Here is a 21,423-nt window from a genome sequence, read left to right as displayed (position 1 = left end):
CGAAGTTGCAGCCACTCTTTCCTTGCTCAAAAATATACACTAGTAAGCAGCTTAGCGTACAATTTAAGAATAAATTTATCAAAACAGACTAGAAGCGAAGTACAGCAGCAACATGGGTCTCCTGCAACCGAGCCCCACACACACTTCAGGGAGAGAAAAGAGAAGAATCATCCTTGCACCAGCATGGTTTTAAAGGGTGGTTTGCAGATCCAGAAAAGAACTTGCAGCCCCAGAGGCAAGTGGGCAAATTCATGCTGTCAAAACCCATCTGTGGGCTTGAGCAACAATTTCCCTTCGAGTCTGGCAAGGCCAAGCACACAAGGAGGCAACTGATACCATTCAATCATGTAATAAACATCACCCAAGCTATCTGAATAGCATCAAATGGAATATGTTCGTTAGAGTTAATTGCAAACTCACATTCCCTGCAAGTCATGTTGCTGTTAAGCAGCAGCTGTCAGGACCCTGGGAAAGCAAAGCAGAATTACTCATCTGCAAAGGAGAAAATTTAAGACACTCACATGGCTGTTGCCACACACATTGCTTGCTTTTTTCTTGGGGAAAGAAAGAAAGACGGGGCTTTGCAGAGAAAGGACCTAAAACTTTCCCTCCCCACCAGTCTGGCACCAACATCAGCAGATCACAGGCGCAAGAAACAGCTACACGCTGCTTACTTTTTAGTAACTAATGGTGAAAGAGTACATGAAATAGATTGAAATTGGCTGTTACAAACTTCGTTCCAACTGCTGCAGACTTGTTTCTGAACAGCAGCTTAAAGGACTGATACTAGGAATAAATGAAGGGGATTCAGAGCCAACTTTCAACGTGCAGAGATATGCGGACGATCGTTTTAAAAAGTCAAGTATGTGATACAGGGAAATCCAACCCGGCTGTTCTAAGTATCCCAGCATTAACACAGGCAGAACCTGCAGACTTGTATACAGCCAACCTAAGAAATGCAGATGCTGCAGCATTATTCTCCTCCAGCAGCCCCAGCAACATCTGCTAGCACTGAAACCCAGTGCTGTGAGTACACAGCAGCTTCTGCCTCTGATTCTTTCCACTCTCCAGTATCCCTACTGGGAGCTCAAAAGCCTATCTTACAGCTGCTCATGCTAAAAGCAAACAACATAGCATCTGTAAGTGTCTGAAACAGTCGTAGCCCGGTGGTGCGCTGCCTTTGACATTACTCAGTGACACTGCATCAGGAAAAAAAAGTCTTTTCCCCAAGAACTTAATTCCAACAAATTAAACCTTCCTCCAGGGGCAAGCACCTAACTTTTCCAGTTTGATAGCCACGATAAAACAGATATGTGAAAATACTGCTGGCACAAATACCAACACACAAGATGTTACTTAAGCTTACCTAACAGCTTATAGTTTAAGTAAAATGTTTTCCATCTCCTCCAAAAATTCAGATACCACGAACTGGCATGTGAAGAGAAACAACACTTATGAAGTGCAACAGAACAAAATAATTTGTATGGAACTGAATTAGAAAAGTAAGGGAGAAACGGGTATGTGAATTTCTCAAAAGTAAACACACTATACCTGTGCCTCTAACATCTTTTCCTTCTCCTCAAAAGTCATAACTCAACTCCCTCCCACCCCCAACCTTGCCTGAATCAGTGTGATGGGCTTTTCCCAGGAGAAAGAATACAATTTAAAGAGCAAGGAAAGATTTTGTGTTGTTACAGTAATTGCCCCTCATATGACAGAACTGGAATTTACTCAAAAATTCCCGTGGCCAGAAATTCATTAACACAATGCACTAACACAAATGCTTTTTGCTTCCTTCCACAGGACACAAAGGTTAGAGGCTCATGACTCCTATCACCATTCCGACCCAATTTCCTGCCAGGTTGTTCATTACTTGTTCATTATCTGTTAAACTCTGCCCTTGGGGAAGGGATGGAATGAGTAGCTAATTCATTACTAGTGAAATATGTGATGTTTATTAACAACGTGAGGATATCTTGCAAGAAGACATCAAGTTCAAATTTTCACATAGTAGTAGATCATACACTTAGGCTGAACACCACGACTGAAACAGTGCACAGCTGGCTGGTAAAAGCAAACCTATAGCCTCTGTGCTTTTAAAAGTCCATTTCTCCGAGTGCTTCACGTAACTGGCCACAGGAGAAGAAAAAACATCAGGGAGCTGCAGCAGTGTAAACATGAAATGCCAAAGAAGTTATTAAAATAGTATTTTATTTTATGAATAAAAACTAAACAGAATTAGGACACGGTTCTATTTTTTCTTTTTCCCCGTTTCCTTTGAACTATTCTGATCATCTCTTTTTGAACGGAGGCCATATCTACCATTCCTGTGCTGATCCTGCCACTCACTCTCCAGCTGTCTCAGCATTTCCTGTGTTAGAAGTCCTTCACGCAGCAATCTGTTGGCAAGAGATCCATGTCCATGGCTTTTCAGATCCTCCTGCCTTGTAGCAGACCGATAGGCTTTCAAGTTCTTTGCTCTTCTGTCTCCTGGAACGTCCACTGCAACAGAGAGAGCTTCTGTGGATCTTGCACCATGACGCTCCGAAACCGCCCTGGTATCACTCTTAGTCCTCAAGAGAGGAAAGTCCTGTGACACAACTTCTGCTGCACCAGGAGCAGCTACAGACTGAGAAGCTCGGATCAGCTTCGTGATGTTGCAGACACCAACTTGAATAATGTCATCCAGTTTTTTCTGAATATCCCTTACAAGGACAGCATCAGGGAACATATCCATGAAGCGGTAACTGAAGAGAGGCGAAACACCACACAATTAAACCTTTGCACTAAAGGACTGCTGACTGGGACAAAAAATGAGATACACACTATGCAAGGTAAAAAACCCCAAACTGTTACCCGTTGCATGCGAAGGCCACTGTATTTTAAGTGACATTTCAGCTGCTCCAGTCCAGGATCACCTTGTTTCTGACTTTCTCTGTTACAAACTGTTCTCTGCAGAACCCCTGACCTGCTCCCCCAACAAAGCAACATTTGCACTCGTCTAGATCCTCTAAAGGGCCAAAGGAGCCCCTGCTGCACCACACTCTCTTTTCTAGGACTGTAAGTCACAAATACTAGGAGAAAAAAAAAAATCTGCAAGCACAAAGACAATACCTTAACCATAGATAGAGGTCAAAAACATCATGAACAGCTTCAAGGTGTACAAGTTCTTTGATGTTCTTTGGAACGGCTAACGGCCATTTGGTGTGCCGACAGAGCCAGTCAAACGTCAGAGGCTCATTTCTACTGAATTGTCTGGCAAACTGAAAAACAAGCAGATTCAGTGAAGTCTGCAGTTAGTCAGGAAAGAAGAAATCCCAAACGAATTAAATTCCCTTGAGTCTGTATACATAGAATACTCCAGAAAATACCTGCTTTGTTTTACATAGCCCAAATGCCACACATTCTTTTACTTAATTACTCAACCCAGGAGTCATGTCTCCTTTCCAGGGCCTCATTAACACAATTTGTCCATGGGCCGTGCACAGAGTTAAGTAACAAAAGGATAGAGCTATCCAGAAAAGCACAACACTGAAGGCATACGATTTCATCTAGCAAAGCAGACAGGCTTTGTCTTTTTACTCCCCCTGCTCCTGTTCTGTTAATTATCTTGTTTCAGAATCTCCAGGATTAAGAAAACATTACATGTGTTTGCTGACTTAGGAAACACACAATTCACAGCCCAAACAGATTGAACTGCACTAGAAATAAGCTCTCCCGAAACCTAAACATTTCAGCTCTTCTACTAACAGATAAACAAGACAAATGAGATTTAAATTTAAAATTTCCTCTTGGAATAACTGCTTTCTAACAGGCTGATACCAGAAGTGGGTTTTTTTACTAAGAAACAGGGCTTAAATCCACACAGGCATTCATAACAGCCTGTCTCCCTCTGACTTCATATTATGCCCACCCTGCACCTTCATTACTTGGGATCCAAACGCTCAACATTTTCTTAACGAGGCACAATTTTTTTCAACTCTTTAAATGGATCACTTGCTTTTTGAAGAACATTATTAACCATTTTTGAAAAGCACAGGTCTAACATCTGTGACGTGAGGGCAGTATATCAGTTTAATTTTTACATTGTTGGCCATCTCTAAAGGGGGACAAAGGCAATACTGTCCAACAAAGCAACAGGGCCGAACAAAATTATTAATCCTAAAAAGCTGAAATCAGTTGACTAACAAATTCCTCAAAATAACCACTCCAGGGGCACACTGAAAAAGAGTACATCCAGAATGAAATGACGTAATTCTGAGAGCAAGTTACAGCACTGTATTTCTGGTGTTTTAATTCTATGCAGCTGCATTATCAGATCAGCAACTGCGCTTCATCCCACACGCGTTTCTTTTGTTGACAAGCTAAGGCCTTGAAGCAGCGGAATCTTGGGGTTTAAGGACTGCTTTTAGTCACACTGTGGAGCACAGTAAGTACCTAACACAATTTTGATCCTTCTCAGTACAAAGATTACCTGAGAGGCAAGCAGTAGGATTCTCTGAGGCAAACAATAGAACAACTATCCAAATTTTAATTTGCATCACAAAAGCTGAATCAGTTTTCAGAAGTTAAAAGCTCTGGCCAATAAAAATGGTGAGGAATGCAATTAATAATGTATATATTTCCCCAGCTATTTTATTTAGCTACCTGTAAGCACTTTAAGAATGCTCCCAAATGATCTAATGGCAAAACCCACCATAAATATAGCAGCTGGATACAGTCTCAATGGACCAAGACCTGCCTGCTCCAATACAGATATAACACATTTTTGAGGAAAAAATAACTGACCTTCAAGAGTGTGGTACACACAAAGGGCTCTTTTCTGTTCAAAGGTGCAGTGCAGAAAACATATCGTGATCGCAAATTTAGTGGAATGTGCTGAATCATATCTGCTAGAAATTTAAAGTCATCAATGTTGCAGACAAAGTAAAGTCCATCGACTTGTGAGAGGCTCACAAAAATATCCTATGAAAATAAATGGAGAGGATGTTATTACAGGACAGGGGTGTTAAACTTCGTATTATCAAACCAAAGAAATTATTGTTTCAAAGACTGGTTATACTGAAAGAACAGTTAAAAACATCCATTTTGACCACAGGAATAAAAAGGGAAGCAGGAGAGTTCCCTATACTCTTTTAACAGGATTTTCATTAAATTCTCCAACACAGAATCAGAGAAGACATGATGGGCTATGCTTTATTTAAACATTTTCTATTAGTCTCCTAACAAATGCAGCGCTGCAGAAGTGCACATTCTAGTTACAAAGAACAGCATCACAGGAACCAGTTACTACTATGTTCACAACTTGTTCCAGGTTTGTGGCTTAGCACGACCCAAACCGCTAACTTTACAGAACAAAATTCAATAATTGAGGTGGTTTTAGCCCAGCGTCAGGAACAGATCTTACTTAGGAAGGAAATCACAAGATAAATACAGTATTGGAACAGAAGAGTTCAAAGAATACCTGAAACATATCCGAGGTCTGGAGAAACAGGAGACGCACATTGCAGGGGGGATTTTTATGGAGGCCCAAAGTTACTTCTCTAGTGTAAATCTTTGAAAGATCTTTTAAAAGAACTTTAAAGGGACACTGAGCTTCTTAACTAAGTATGTGACTGAATCCTTACAAGACCAGTAACAACATTATGTTTTTATCTTAATACTTCTACGCAAGCCCAGAAATTCTCAACAGTAAAATGTTAAAGATACGCTGTTACCCTACCAGCCTAAGTCTGCTAGGAGGTCTCCAAGTATAACCTTGTACCTTGAGGTTAGAAATCATACACTTTGCTACATAACAGCACACCAGCAGAGAACAACAATACACATTTAAATCCACAAAGCTGTTAAGAATTTCTCAGTGTACTAAAAACTGTGACGCTATTTTTTAAACGCAGCATTGGAAGCTTAATTTCTGCTTCAAATGCTCTAGGCAGCTCCAAAAATTCTACTATACAGCTAAAGAAGAGATCAACTAGATGACACGAGATCTGTTTTCTGAAGTTAAGCAGACACTGTTTTATCATAACGTCCACAGAACCAGGAAAAAAATCAGGTGGCTCTCAGATGTACAGACACAACCAGCCCCATTTCCCAGGAATTTTCACATTCATTTATGAAAATTCCAGTCTAACATTTAAAGCCTCAAACCAAAAAGTCTACATTTACAATACAGGAAAAGTGAAATGAAAAGTTTGTTGCAAACTCTTCAACACATGTAAATGTATTTACACACTTCAATATCTTTCAAGTTTATTATAACACAGAAAAGCTTAGTATTCTAGAAGCATTTTCAGTCACTGTTGTGGTAGAGAGAAGAAACCAACTGATTCAAAATACACACAAGGCTGGCTGGCAGGTTCCCAAAGTGCATGTTTGTACAAAAGCAGTTACTATAAGCAATGCTTAATTTTTAAAGTCAAGGATAATATTGTGATCAGTCTTACAATTAGATTGGATAGAGTGGCATCAGGGAGATGATAAGCAAACATTTCTATCTGCTCAGGAGTAGGATGTAGGCCAGCTGCCTAAAGGGGAAATAAAGAAAAAAAATTCCATTAATTCTCAGCATTGTTCTTAAGTTAATGCATCAGAAACAAAACCCAGGAAGAGAAAACACAAGAAAACAAAGCATCAGTCCAGTGTATTTAACATGCTTATCTGGAACTTAGGAACTTTTGTGTTCGTGCATTTTAATTCTTAAAAGAGCAGCTTCATTACAAGTGAAATACTGCAAGCCTCTGAACGGGACTGACAGTCAAAGTCACACTGGCATGACCCAATCCATTTTTATTACTAACTTGTAAACAGACACAAGGCAAAATAATTTGGGACCAGAACACAGTAAAACAGCTCCAGAGCACATCTGTACAACCCGGGTACTGAGCCCCTCACCTTCACAGGGCGCACAGTCTCATTCAAAATCTCCTTCAGCTGCACGAGGTCATCACGATGCATTGTAGTGACTTCTCCTTGTTTGAAGGATGAGCCATAACGCCCAGCTCTCCCTGCAATCTGTAGAGCCTGCGAGGTTGTAATGGTGTCTATTTCCTTTTCTCCCTTCTCATTGATAGTTGGCTTTACTATCGAGTTAAAAATTATTCTTTTTATACACCTGTAACATTTGAACAAAGAGAAATCCTTTTTTTTTGCAAAGTATTTGCAATATCCAACCTATTACAGAAGAATGAAAGCTTTTGTATGTTTGTTTGAGCTTTTTCCCCCTCTACAAATTAAGGGACCACAAATACTACTTATGGACACAACACATTCAATTGTGTTCTAGGAGGGTCCTAATTCATTCAACATCATCATCTGCCTCAGTGCCTCATAGCAAGGTGGCTGCATCACCTTCAGCAACAACACACATCTGAAATCGGATGGAACTTGCTCTTCATTTCAGAAATGCAAGAAACTGATACTCTGACAAAATAGCACATTACTCCAGTGGATCGAAAGGATCTTAACAGCACCTGCTATCACACAGAATTAGGCCAAGTGAGCCATTTAGTTCTTGCAATCAGTTTTAAAATTCAAATTCAGTTCTACCCAATCAAGTTGATCACTACTTCAGAATTAAAATGTATGCACTGTACTATCCAGACACAGCAGGTATTTAGCCATATTAGACAAACTGGGGAGAAACAAGTGAGGAAACTAATGCAGGTATCACACGCACAAAAGAAAACTCACACCATACCCCGCTCCAAGTACTTACAAATTGAGTCCCATTCCAATTGCATCTGTAGCAACTAAAATTTTGCATGGATCGTTAGGATCATTGAATTTCTTTGCCTGTTCAAGTTTTGTTCCTAAAACAGAATGACAAAACACTTCACATAGCAAACTCCTCTTACAAAACAAAGACAATGTCTTACTATGCCCGATGCCTTTATAACAGGCTGAGGGAAAAAAAGTTGGCATTATGTGGCTGTTGTTGGGGGAAGAGGGCAGGAGGGATTTAAATCATCTCCAAAGCTGTGGATAGACTTCATTTAATTACATTTATCTGAAGATCAATATTAAGAACATAATAAAGGTCTAATCCCAAGATTAAAACATCAGTCAGCAAAAGTTGATTTTTTTTTTAACTATATGCCAAACCAGGAAAACTCGTCCTGCTTCATTTTAAAAGTTTTTCTAAGGAACCAGCAAATGCAGAACATTGCCTCAAAAATAAAAGGAAGAGTGCTTTACCTGGTGGCAGGCTGCCATATATGACAGCGCATTCTAATCCTCTGGCTTCAATCTGTCGGCTGACAGAATAAATGTCATTCTTACTGAAACAGACAACGCAGTCCCCAGGCTGGAGGTTATCTAAAGATTCTAAGGCATAGTCCAGCACAGTGAGAGGAGTGAGTCTCTTGTAGTTTCGGACCTAGAATCAAAGGAGTTTTCAAAGATCAGATGGTTTTAAGTGGCAAATTCCTGTGGAATATCAGCCAGCATGGTTAATATCACAACTGATTGTAACGCAGAGGGACCTCTCCCCGTCCTGAAGGGACAGTTACTGGGGAGAAGACAACGTATACACCTTACTTGCAGCTCTTCCCAAGCTGTGCACTATATGGTCTTTTCAAGAAACAGAACTATATACTTTTATATGTAAATCAGATTCAAGAAAAGCAGTACGCAGGCTATGCAGCAATCCTACCAAGAAACAAGAGTCTGTTTTCACTCAGTCATCTGAATGCTGTAACTCATCCCCTTTCAGAATTACACACCCCACCACACACAGATACATAAAGCTACAGCTAATTCACCAGGAGATCATGTAGGCTGGACCCTCTTAAGACCAAATTTCATGTTTTCAAGTACTCTTCACAAAGGAATCTTCCCAAGAAAAAAAAAATGTTTATGACAATACAGTTGGGTTTCAGAGATCTTTCAATCACTCTTCTGGCAGTGCTATCTCTTCTAATTCCTTTCTTTATCATATGGAGAGTAAGTATCAACAGATTCAGTAGCCTCAAGCAAACCTAAGGGTACTGGGCCCTCCAGGAAGAGCAGAACTGTAAAGAAAGGCACTAAATAGCTGCAGCATTCCCTGAGGGGAGCCCTTTAAGCAAAACAATACTACCACTTGAAAAAAAAACCAAAAAACACACAAAACCAAAACTGAAACAAATTGTAACATCTCCTTTGGTTTTAAGGAACTGAGAAACATTTTAACAAGAAACTCTGCAAGAATAACTTTGATCAGTGATAGCCCCAAAGGGCCCTACATTTTTGCCTGTTTCCCAGCCAGGAGAACCTGATGTTCCATTCATAGCATTACAGAATTAAAAAGCTTACTTCAACTTCCTCCCCTGTGGTGTACATGAGCTCTGTCACCAAGTCAATAGCAGCAGCTTCTCCACAGACATGGATTTCTTCCGCACAGAGTCCTGAACAAGATCCAATGAAATAAAATGCAAAATGTTACATATTTATAGGCAACAGTAGCTTTAGCTGACTTAAAAGTTACCCCACAATTACATTTTGCATGCTAAAGGCATCATGAGGCCTGTACTGCAGCTCCTTCAACATCCCAAACCAGCCCCTAAGGCCTCTCCCACAGTATACTACTTCCGTATCAGCAAGTGATGCTTGGACAAACAGAGCAGCTAATACCTTGTTGCACCCTCTCAGCCAAAACAAGAGGTACCCTCAACCCCTGAACAAATGTAACAAAGCTTTAAGTATGTTTTATTTAATACTGCTCTTTTACTAACTCCCAAATCACAGCAGAACTGAAGACCTTTGTTGTCCGCATGACCTTCTAAAACCATGAATACATCTCTAAAACAGTCAGAATAGCAAAAGGGAAAAACAGGAGGTAAGGGAAGTGTGACAAAACAACCTATTAAATTTAGCATCCAAAGTAGTGAAGGAAAAGGCGGGCAAGGGAGTCAGATTCCAAACTTTAGTTCAAAATCTGAGGAAAAATGAGTTTTAAAAATTCCTCTTGAAAAGCTCTAAAGTTACCAAAAGAAGCATTCTTCTAAGAATTTAACAGCTTTGTAAATGAGCCATTTGAAATTAATCTTATAAAATATTTAATGTTCGCCACGTTGCTAGACATTTCACAGTATCTCTTCATAACAAAATCTCCGACAAACTGTGTTGTTTTATTGAACAAAAAACCATAGAAATTAATGAATGTAAAAGGACAGTACGGTATAACAACACAAAGACTCCATATTATCCAAGGAAGCAAAACTAAAAGAGGCATCAGTGTAACTTCAAGTATTTTTTTTATAATCATTAAGTAGAACATGACAGGTAAATTGCTGTCATACAGGCAAATTGTTCAAGGCAGAGTATGTCTCTAACTTGCAGTGGGAAGACATATGAAGAAACAATAATAGCTTTTATTTTGCATCACATATTTCAAACATTTATGCATATACTGACTGCTAAGCTTGATGCAATGTGCCATTTATAAGTCACATTAAACTAGTTCAGCATAACCAAGCTTACCTAGAAGGGCTCTTGTCCAAGCCCACCCTCTGGCAGGATCTCTGATCATCTGAATTTCATCAATCACAGCAACTTCATCTCAAAACAAAAAAGAAAGATGTGATGCACCAAGAAAGAGTATCTAGAACAGCAGTACAACACGGGAAGGAACTCTAAGCCTTTCTAAAATACATTGCTCAAATCAAGTTAATCCTCTACCAACAAAAAACTATTCTGAAGTGATCCGGGTTTTACTAACTGCTGTAACATAGTTCAGAAATTATTCAAGTAAGAGTGAAAAGGAATAGTCCAGCTACTTTAGTGTCCATGCAATAATACACAGATACCACAGATATGACAGAAACAATTCTGTATACATACAAGGTGTATTAGTGCTGCACATTTCAATGGTACAAGCAATATGAGGAGCTTGTCTGGCATCTTCATTGGCATACACACGCTCTTCTCCTGTCACCAAGTCACATGGCACATTCTAAAGGAATACAGAAAACTCATGTTAAGTTTCTTTAATATAACATAATACTCTTTCCAAAGGGGAAAAAAAAACAGTTTCTTAAAGTAACTTCTAACACAGTATAATGGAAGCTATCCAGAAAATAACTACTCGGCCTTTTTGAGACTTGTGCCCTGTATTTACGTCCTATCAGACTAAAGGGTGTAATGAAGGGGCAGTATCTGTAATTAGACGCCCTCCCCTGCTCCTGCAGATCACACCTTCCTGGGAGCATTTCAGAGCTGTCACATACGCAACGAAAGAACTGTAGTACAAGGGGCGCGTAGAGCAAGGCCCTTGCAAGCTTCAGCCTTCCCCAGTTCAACTGGTGATGGCCCTGTTGGGCATCTCACACAGCAAGAGTTCATGAGGACTGGCAGGAGCTGCCCCTCATCTGCTCTACACTCCAAGTGCTCCTCCCAGATCTACAGCCACCTGTAGAGCCATGTAGAAAGGTCTGTTTAACCCTCAAGGACTACGCATCCATGAACTGCCACGAGCTGCCAAATGAAGTGTCCTCACAAACACTAAACACATGGGGAAAAAAAGGTGCAGTAACTACTAACAAGGAGGATCCACTACATAGTATCCATATACACAACGGGATACGGTTACAGGTATATCCTAGGACAATCTTTCTTCAGTGCTGCTTTGATAAACCAATAATAGGAATTACAAATTCTAAGTCATAGACTTATCAAAAAAAGAGAAACCACAAGATCATTCAGCAAACACTACTGTACACACTATGCTGCATTAATAGGTGAAGTGTTATTGTAATGCTTCAGAACCGGTGCGGTTCAGCGCAGTGGGAAACAGACTGGTGAGGAGCCTTCAAAAAGCTGCTGGAAACAATTAAAAAAATTACTAATGAAAGGTTCCTCTAGGGACCTGATATAGGGCACTGCCCTTCAACTCAACACACCTGAAGCTGCACAACTTTTTATTAAATGGCTGAGTGAAACAGATTTTAACACTGAAGCACAAGGTTAAGGGTAGTTAAATAAGGGTAATTTCTTGCATATAAGCTGAAATAAAGGTCACAGGCAAAAGAAGCCTTGGTTTTCGCACTGAAAAAGCCGATAGTAGAACCTAGCTAAACCCAGGGAGAGAAAAATTACAGGAAAAGGAAGGCAGGTTCCAGGAATAATTGCACAGCACGTGCTATGGGGAGAGTGATGTTCCATTTGCAGAAATGACATTCCATTCTGCACGTCTAAAGCAGAAACACACAACCAGTATTCACACAAGCCAACACTACCGCAAAGAAAAGGTGCCCATTCAAGAACACTGCGTCACAAACTACCGTAATCACCTACAGCACTTCACAAACATGCATTCACGAAACTGCTCCAGTACTAAGGATGTAGGCAAGTAATACAACATACTGACAGCATCGTTACTCTTTTGGAAGATCTCATGAGCCAGAAGTTTTAGCGGGCCACAGTATATTCCAGATTTTGCTGACAAAAATCTCTGGATAGCATGGTAAGTTTTTCCACTGTTTGTAGGACCGGCATGGAATATTATCTTTCTCTGAATAGCTCTGGCATCTGGATACCTAAAACATACACAAAAAAGCAGATCTGTTGAACATTTATCTTGGTGTTCTGGGTATTGATTTGGCAGAAATGCAAATTAGTTTCAATATTTATTTATTAATAGACTTTTTAAAGCGTGGTCATAGCAGAAAGATCAAGTTCTAAAATAGAGACAGCATGAAGATATTACTATGTCTTAAATTTTCATCTTCTAATCCATACAATGTTTTCAAAAATTTAGAGTGGAACTCACACACACTGTTCAGAATTATTCATGACTACGGTCTACGTCCTTTAGGTACATTAACATTTTAATGTTCTGGCATGCTACCTCCCAAACAGATACAGCCAGAAGGCAGCTTTCTGGAAAGGCAATACCAACTCAGCAACTTTCATAGCTGATACAATCTTATTTTCCTTTTAACTGACTGCACTGTATCTTGTAACAAGTAAAAGTTCCTGATACAATTGTTGTAAAAACAGAGAAATGGAACTGAAAATATCGCACAATTATGCATCATAAAGCTTATGTAAACAGACGATGAAATTCTAAGACACTGAGAAAAGAGAACATAGCAACCACTTAAACATACTGACCAGTTGGGCGGCAATCTTAAATCGCTGATCTTGCGCAGATCATCCATACAGTCCAGCATTGGAAAGATCTGCTTTGCATGCCTCAAGAAAAATGGAAAGAGATCATCCACGTGACCTAGAAGACAAACCCTCTTAAGAAAGTGTGCCCGCTTGTCTGAAGGTGTGCATCTTCATAATAAACTTTATTTCCGCCACACTCTTCTGTAGTTCTTTCAGCTTCTGGTTCTCAGCAAAATTCAATAATTATCTCCACAGCAGAAAGGTAAACTACCCTGAATACACAGACTCGCTAAGCGATGTAATGCGAATACAACAGTACGAAAAAAAAATAAATCTCATTTCATTATATTCACCCTGGGTAGCCTGCATGTCAAGAGAACTTCTAAATAAATTAGAATCTATGGCAGAGCTGGATGAGAACTAGCTTTTCTAAGAAGATTTTAGCCTTTTCTTCCAATTCACGTGCTGCCTAGGAATAAAATAAGATAAAAACTTCTAAAATGCTTTTATGACTAAACAGAGAAAAAAAAAAAAAAGTTCGCAGCCTCCCAAAGCTACTAAGACTTAGCCTGCTGCTTCAAAACTGTAAAACTCTAATCCCAAGTTGAGAAAACAAAAACAGAAAAATCAACTCAGAGGAGACATCCAGGTTCACTGTTCACTCCTCTGAGCATTTGCAGAGCAGAAATGTGGCCTTAAATTTCTCATTTCAGATCACACTCTAATTACCCAGCTATCACAGAATTTGCCTGGATCTATAACCCTGTTATGACCAAACACACACACACACTAAAAAAAGCAGTGTTTTATGTTTTGTTTTTAAATTCAAAATTAGTAACTGATGGATCAAAATAGTTGTACAGAATTTAAAGAACTTTAAAACTGTAGTATTTTCAATTATCATCTTTGGACAAGCAAAACTCAACTAAAAAACTTCAAAACTGCCCCAATAAATAACCCTTTACACTCCTCTACATGTGAGTTTAAAGGCATCCATAAACAATCCTCATATAAAGTAAATGAGAAGTGGAAGTGAGGAGCTCATGGGAAAGATTTCATGCACAACTGATATAAAAAGACACTTTAAATTTCCAAGGCAGTAAACATTCTAAATCAATACGTTCACATTTCAAGACAAAAACCACTGTAACCTTTAAATTATCATTATTAAAAACACACGCACAGTGCCAAGGTTCTGCAGCTCAAACTGCAGGGAAGGCTGTTCCTCCTGTTGCCAGCTAGCATCTCCTTTTAGTTAGGTGCTGTTGATTACAACACACGATGCATTAAGCAAGCAGACATGGAATTCAGTGCCACATGGAAACAGAGTACAGTCCGAGAGCAGAATTCCCAAACTCTTCAAGCCACCTGGCCAGGAGAAAGCTCTCAAAGTGCCCCCTAGTGACCACTGAGATTTTAAGAGAGGAATAAATGGCACAGCACTGTTCTAGAGCAACTGTTCACTGCTGAAAAGAAAACAACAGGCTGCTTTTAGCCAAGACCTCCAGCTCTTTAGCTTCCACTACCAAAGATTTAAGGACAGAACATCCCATAGGATGGGCACAAGTGTTTCTGACAGGGAAGTGATGATTTTTAACCTTTCTTAGGCACAGTAGGAGGGTCCACAGGTACACAGGTAAGCATACAGGTCAAATCCAAGAAACAAATGCACATTTTATTTTACAAGCACTCCAGATACTTGCCTGCACCACAGCATATATCATTGAGAATAATATGCAAATCAGCACTCACAGAACTGGACTCCATGATATATTTCCTAAAGCTTATAAAGGCTTGGTGAAACAGGCGAGCTGCAAAAAAAACCCAAAGGAACAAAATGAACGGGACAGGGATCACAAAGCCATATGTGTAAACAGCCAACAAAACACTGCAGCAGTTCATTAAAAAACAACAGTTTGATAGGAGATATTACAAGTGAATATAAAGGTTATTTGAGCCGAGTGGTGGAGACAACCTAAACAAACAGTGCTATGAGACCCAATCAGCTCTACCCAACACCATAAAAACAGATTTCACATTTGAAAAAAAAACCAAAAAAACCCCAAAACAGTTTCCTACCATCTAATCCATTGTCCGCTCCAAGTCTTTGGATTTCTTTTCTTTTGTAGAACTTATTTAAGTTTTTTAGAACTTCACCTGTAGAAAGAGAGCAACATTAGCAACATTTTTTTTTTACTTTCCTCAAAATTCATCCCATTTTCCTGGCCCAAAGATCATGGCTCAGAGTCTCCTTACTCTGGAGAGAGGGAATCTTTGTTATGCTGAACAGAGTCAAATGGTTTCTCCCTAAATTAAACACAATTAGTGATTTAGCCTGTTATGGAAAAGGACAAGCTTAAACTGCAGCAGTCTAAGAATTGCCATGAAAATGAGGTCAGTATTTGAGAGACACTCTCTCTGGTAATTGATAGGAAAGCATAAAAGTGGGAACCTGCAGCCAACATGCTGTAGAACAATCTAATTAAGTATTTTGGGGTGGTTTTAGTTTGCTTTCTGTTGGCACCTATCAGGAAGTAGTCGGTTTTACTGGAAAAAGTAAACCCACTCAAACTACGCAGCGACAGCTTTTACTAAACACCCTAAGAGACTTTCTTCCCTCCACATGGCTTCCAAGACACGTTCTCCAGAAAGATCAGGCAAACCAGATGCAGTATTCTTCCTATTTCTCAGCTTAAATAAAGGAGTGGAGATGAAAACTTATCAGAGTTTCTTCATATCACTAACTACTCAATTTGTTTGTATAAAATCTATTATATAGTTATTATTAAATCTTTTCCCTCCCCAAAAAGGCAAGTTCAGAGTTGCAACGAAACTATGTTTACTAAGGTACGCTCTGAATTTAGTCCATTAAGTGTTAGTTAAATCACATCAGCAAAAATGTGTCCCCTCTCCATGTGCAGCAGGTCAGAAATTCACAAAAATCCAGCAAATATCATGAGCAAATCCAGCAAATATTCATAAACGTATTGGTAAAACTCAAGTCTACAAACTCTACGTTATAAAAAGCTACAACTAACGCATGAGGCAGCACAACCCTGGTTTGCCAGCACAAGTTACTGGACACAACGCTGCCGAGCTCTGCCCTCTGTAACTCCGTAACTCTCTGAAGTCTCTGCAGTGACATGGAAAGCCTCCCATGAGATCAACCTTAAACTACTGAAATATTGCCACTCTTTCTGAAAAACTGTGTTCTAGAGCAAAGTCAGCCCACTTTGCATAATGAAAACCATCAGGTGACAGGAATATGACAAAGTTCAACTGCAGGCAAAGCCAGGAGGACAAAAGCAGTGGCTACACCCCATAGCCTGTGCACGGTTATAGCAGTTTGATAATGGATTAACTCACCGTCTGAAATGTTCACAAAGGTAACTGAGCAAGATGTCAGCAGGCTCACATTTACTACACAGGCATCCATACTCTCACCAAGAAATATTCAAGGGTCCAGAAACCAGAGACAGACTGGAAAACACTGCACTAAATGAAAGCAGAGGTCTGACTCTCTTCAGAGCTTCCATAAGAAGTTGTAACAGTTAACATAGTTAGCCATATAGCTGAATTCACAACCTATTGGCCTTACTACAAGAGGAAAAGGTCAATGCCAGAACATTTGTTACAATCCAGGCCAACATGACATTGGGACCATCGCAGCCTCAACATCCAAGGTCACAATCCCTCCCAAGCACAAGAACTTGCTTTAATAATAAGGTATTTCAAAACAAAATAAAGCTGGCATTGCAACCCAACTAGCCATGCCCACATCAGCTTAATCTACCTGTGTGTAGTGCTATTTCCAGAGCAACAGCTACCAGTAGGGGCACGTACTCAGGAGACCCGCATCCTAACGCTAACATTACCCTTTTTACTACTCATTACTGTTTTAAGATTTCCCTTTCTTTACCATTTTCTCATTCCACAACAGTATTTTAGTTCTTACTCCTCGATTACTTTGACTTCTTGGGAGTATTTTGTAAGGTTCTGAGTAAAAAGACAGTCTGACTCTGGGGTTAAGTTCAGAAATCATGCTGGGGGACTCCAAAGTATCAGGCTCATTCCAATGTTTCAGCCCTATTTGCAGGAAGACTCAAATCACTTTCCTGCATCTAAGAAAACAACAGTCCCTTTCAGTACGCTCGCATGCTGCCACCGGGGCAGCTCAACTGCTTTACTTCAAAATTCCGAGTAATCCAGTTGTTCAGGCACCTCCCATTCCTGACACACGAATTGCTGACAACAATCTTTCCTAGCTTACACTTCTCACCGGTAAGCACAGCCCTGTGGGATGACAATTGCCACAGAACTGATATTCAATACAAAAACTGAGCATTAGGGCTCCGAATCAACAACCATATCAAGGATTCTGTAGAGGGTACACGGCACAAAGTTCTGATCTTTCATACAACAGGTTTCTGTTTACTTTTATTTAAAATGGACAATGGATCACCTCCATTCCAGAAGGCTCACAGTCAAACCAACCCCAATTCATGCTGCCCACTCACCTGGCAACATTCAGTCCCAAAAATCATGAAGCCAGGTACCAATCCTTCTCTCCGTACTCACAGCAGCTCACCTACCTTTGACACATCCCTATCTTCTCCCATTGCTCTTTACACTCTTTTCTCCTGATACCACATGCATGAGCAGATCTCTTGTTCCCTTTCACTCTAACATTACAGCTCTTTTTCTTCTTAATTTTTTTTTTATTATTTTCCATAACTGCTTCTTAGATACCTCACTAGATTGTGCTCATGGGTGACTCAATCACTCAACAACGAGCTGCTCCATAAGGCAATCATACAACGGGTTTAGCAAACACCTACTTAGATCTCAAATCATTCCATCATACAGTAAATTCATACTGTTCTGAAGTTTCCCACAGCACTGTGCATTTGGGCCTTTTACAAGGGAGACATCAACATCACACAAATATATCTAAAACATCACTAACGTAAAAGGAATGAATGGCTAAAGAACTCATTCTGCTATCACCTCTGTAAGAAAAGCTCAAAAGCAAAGCTCCTTCTAGCTGTAACCAACTTGATACACCAAAAGTGAAAGCATACAGCAGCACCTGTAAGGATCCACTTCCCACGGAGTCGCAGAAAATAGATGTAGCCATGAAGAAATCCCACCACAGGCCATTAAGCAGCAGGTTTGTTATAAAGTTTTCGCAAAAGTAAGCTCCTAAAAAGGCTTCTGTTATACTGACAGTGTTTGACTAGCGTGAAAACTAAGATCACTCTCTCACTTCAGCAAGTAACAACCTGAAGAAAGGACTCACACTGGAATTATGCATGTTGTAAGCAAAAAAGTTTCTTCACAAGCTGTGATCAGAAAACCTAGAAATATAAGTTCTTCTGTGTTGCATCTAGTTCAGTATTTGAAAGTAGAATCTGACAGGGCACTGTTATTCAAAATATCAAAAACCACAGGTGCATAATACTGTGCATGGTCAGAATCTGGGGGAGGGGAGGGAGAAGAATATTCATTTCACACAAAAGAATGGATAACATTTGCTAAGGGAGGTCTCATTCAGTTCCACCTTTAACATTACTGACAGATTCAAAATACAGAATCACTGACAACACTACAGGCTGACAAGCCAGACGAGGACCATGCTGGTCACCTGGCTGGTGCTCCTTGCAAGTCTCACACAAAAGAACTTGAAGCTGTGGGAACATCAGTCATTCCAGCTGATTTGGTCTCTGAACAAGTTAGTAGAGACCACACAATAGGGCATTTCAGTTGCACCTTTGAAGAAACCCAACACAACGACTTACCAAACAAATGAAGCAAGAAGTAAGAGGCTACCATTTCTATTTATTGGTACCTAAAGAACACACTAACCAAGCCTCAAAGACAAACCTGAAAACATAAAGGATTTTTTACACTACAGCTCTTCAGGATTATCCCTCCTAGTGAGGTTTTCTTTTCTTTCTTTCTCTCACGGCCAGGTAGTCTCTCCTCAAGGGCTCTGACAAAATGAAATCATTTTCCCACACTTCTTATGCTTGGAGTTAATACAAATATTATGCCATCAGGACACTTAATTAGGAGAAATTATGAAGAACTTTCGGATGTGGAAACCCAAGAATGCACAAGACAGACCTGCACTGCTTTAACCAAAAGCTGAAGTTTTGAGTTAAACTGGTGGCCAATACCTAGGAACACTGAACATTTTCACAGAATGACAGAACAGTTTGAGTTGGAAAGGACCTTAAAAGATCATCTAGTTCCAAGCCCTGCCATGGGCAGGAACACATCCCGCTAGACCAGGCTGCCCAAGGCCCCATCCAATCTGGCCCTGAACGCCTCCAGGGATGGGGCAGCCACAGCTTCCCTGGGCAACCTGGGCCAGGGCCTCAGCACTCTCATAGTGAAGAATTTCTTCCCAATGTCTAGCCTAATTCTTCCCCGTTCCAATTTAAAGTCATTCCTCCTCATCCCATCACTTCATGCCCTTGTAAAAAGTCCCTCCCCAGCTTTCTTGTAGCCCCTTTAAGGTCACCATAAGGTCTCCTCAGAGCCTTCTCTTTTCCAGGATGAACAACCCAACTCTCTGAGCCTGTCCTCATATGGGAGGTGCTTCGTAGCCCTCCTCCGGACCTGCTGGAACAGTTCCATATTCTTCTTACGGTGGGGACTCCAGAACTGGACACAACACTCCCGATGGCGTCTCGTGAGAGGCAGAATCCCCTCCCTCGTCCTGCTGGCCACGCTTCTTTTGATGCAGCCCAGGACACGGTTAGCGCTCTGGGCTGCGAGCACACATTGCTGGCTCATGTGCAGCTTCAACAATCTTCACCCCTAAGTCCTTCTCCACAGGGATGCTCTCAATCACATCATCCCACATCCTGTACTGAAACCATGAATAGTTTTGCCTGATTTTGATCTGGGCGCACTTATAGACAATGCTATTCTGTCCATAACACCAATGTCTGAGCAAACTATGGCTCCTGAACTCAGCTGCAGTTACAGTTTCCAAGGCCATGTGATCCCAGGGGAGCAGCAGGACCTGCTGCAAGGCCCAGCACCTTTTATCCTGACTGCAACACACAGGGTGTGCAGGAACGAGCCCACCCAGCACCAGGCTCGGCGAGCACCATGTCCTGGGCTGCATCAAAAGAAACGTGGCCAGCAGGATGAGGGAGGGGATTCTGCCCCTCTGTTCCTCTCTTGTGAGATCTAACCTGGAGTATTGTGTCCAGTTCTGGAATCCTCAACATGAAGAACGTGGAACTGTTGGAATGGCCACCAGAGGTGGCTACAAGGATGATCCAAGGGCTGAAGCATATTTCATAGGAGGACAGGCTGAGAGAGTTGGGGTTGTTCAGCCTGGAGATGCGAAGGCTCCGAGGAGACCTTAGAGCGACCTCCCAGTACCTGAAAGGGCTACAAGAAAGCTGGGGAGGGACTGTTTATGAAGGCACGGAGTGACAGGATGAGAGCGAGCAGCTTTAAAGCGGGAGGGGAAAAGATTTAGACTAGACCTGAGGATTTTCTTCACAACGAGCGTGGTGAGGCCCTGGCCCAGGTTGCCCAGGGAAGCTGTGGCTGCCCCATCCCTGGAGGTGTCCAAGGCCAGGTTGGATGGCCCCTGGGCAGCCTGCTCGGGTGGGAGGTGTCCCTGCCCATGGTTGGGGGTGGAACCAGCCGGGATTCAAGCCCGTTCCCACCCGAACCACCCCCCCACCGCCGCTCTCACCCTTATCGAGGGGCCGCGTCAGCTCGGCGCCTACATCCTCCTCGCCCGCGTCGCCGGCGGGTTTCAGCGGCACGGGCACAAAGAGCGAGGTGTCGGGGGCTCGGCCTCCGGAGGAGGAGAAGAAGAAGGAGGAGGAGGTGGAGGAGGCGGAGGGGCCGAGGCGGGGGGCGCCGCCGCCATGGCGGAGCGCGAGCCCCGCGCGCGCCGGGACCCGCAGCAGCAGCGGCCACGCGCAGCGCCTCATCGGCAGCCAAGGGCAGCGGCGGCGCGCGTCGAGTGCGTCATCGCCGCGCGACGGGGCCGCCCCGCCCACCCCCGCTCGGCTCCCTCCGGCGCGCGTTCGGCTCCCTTCGGCGCGCTTGCGCCGGAGGGAGCCGAACGCGCGCCGGAGGGAGCCGAACGCGCGCCGGAGGGAGCCGAACGCGCGCCGGAGGGAGCCGAACGCGCGCCGGAGGGAGCCGAACGCGCGCCGGAGGGAGCCGAACGCGCGCCGGAGGGAGCCGAACGCGCGCCGGAGGGAGCCGAACGCGCGCCGGAGGGAGCCGAACGCGCGCCGGAGGGAGCCGAACGCGCGCCGGAGGGAGCCGAACGCGCGCCGGAGGGAGCCG

At 42.1% G+C, this 21,423-nt stretch overlaps 1 protein-coding gene across 1 annotated transcript; it reads right to left on the bottom strand.

Moving 5' to 3' along the window:
* Window positions 1–1,935: 1,935 nt before the first annotated feature.
* Window positions 1,936–20,955, bottom strand: SUPV3L1 (Suv3 like RNA helicase). Its single transcript, XM_069863357.1, has 15 exons — window positions 20,816–20,955; window positions 15,172–15,249; window positions 14,796–14,903; window positions 13,093–13,207; window positions 12,347–12,515; window positions 10,822–10,933; window positions 10,462–10,539; window positions 9,295–9,386; window positions 8,197–8,377; window positions 7,718–7,811; window positions 6,895–7,114; window positions 6,447–6,527; window positions 4,789–4,965; window positions 3,115–3,263; window positions 1,936–2,747 (listed from the first exon to the last, which is right to left on the bottom strand). The coding sequence occupies exons 3-15, from the start codon at window positions 14,857–14,859 to the stop codon at window positions 2,252–2,254; spliced, it is 2,028 nt and encodes a 675-aa protein (XP_069719458.1). The 5' UTR covers window positions 14,860–14,903; window positions 15,172–15,249; window positions 20,816–20,955; the 3' UTR covers window positions 1,936–2,251.
* Between the last annotated feature and the right edge of the window lie 468 nt (window positions 20,956–21,423).

Source organism: Phaenicophaeus curvirostris, chromosome 9, assembly GCF_032191515.1.
Source record: "Phaenicophaeus curvirostris isolate KB17595 chromosome 9, BPBGC_Pcur_1.0, whole genome shotgun sequence".
NCBI classification, from domain to species: domain Eukaryota; kingdom Metazoa; phylum Chordata; class Aves; order Cuculiformes; family Cuculidae; genus Phaenicophaeus; species Phaenicophaeus curvirostris.
The sequence above is the reverse complement of the archived record's forward strand: the minus strand, read 5'-3'. Positions and strand labels throughout refer to the sequence as shown.

Bases quoted from the DNA above. Each gene is read 5' to 3' on its own strand.
- SUPV3L1 (XM_069863357.1), bottom strand. From the start codon at position 14,859: ATGGAGTCCAGTTCTGTGAGTGCTGATTTGCATATTATTCTCAATGAT. The intron at 9,387-10,461 runs GTAAGCTTGGTT...GATCTTGTTCAG, and splicing joins TTGGACAAGAGCCCTTCTAG to GACTCTGTGCGGAAGAAATC. The intron at 3,264-4,788 runs GTCAGTTATTTT...CTTGTTTTTCAG, and splicing joins TGTGTACCACACTCTTGAAG to TTTGCCAGACAATTCAGTAG.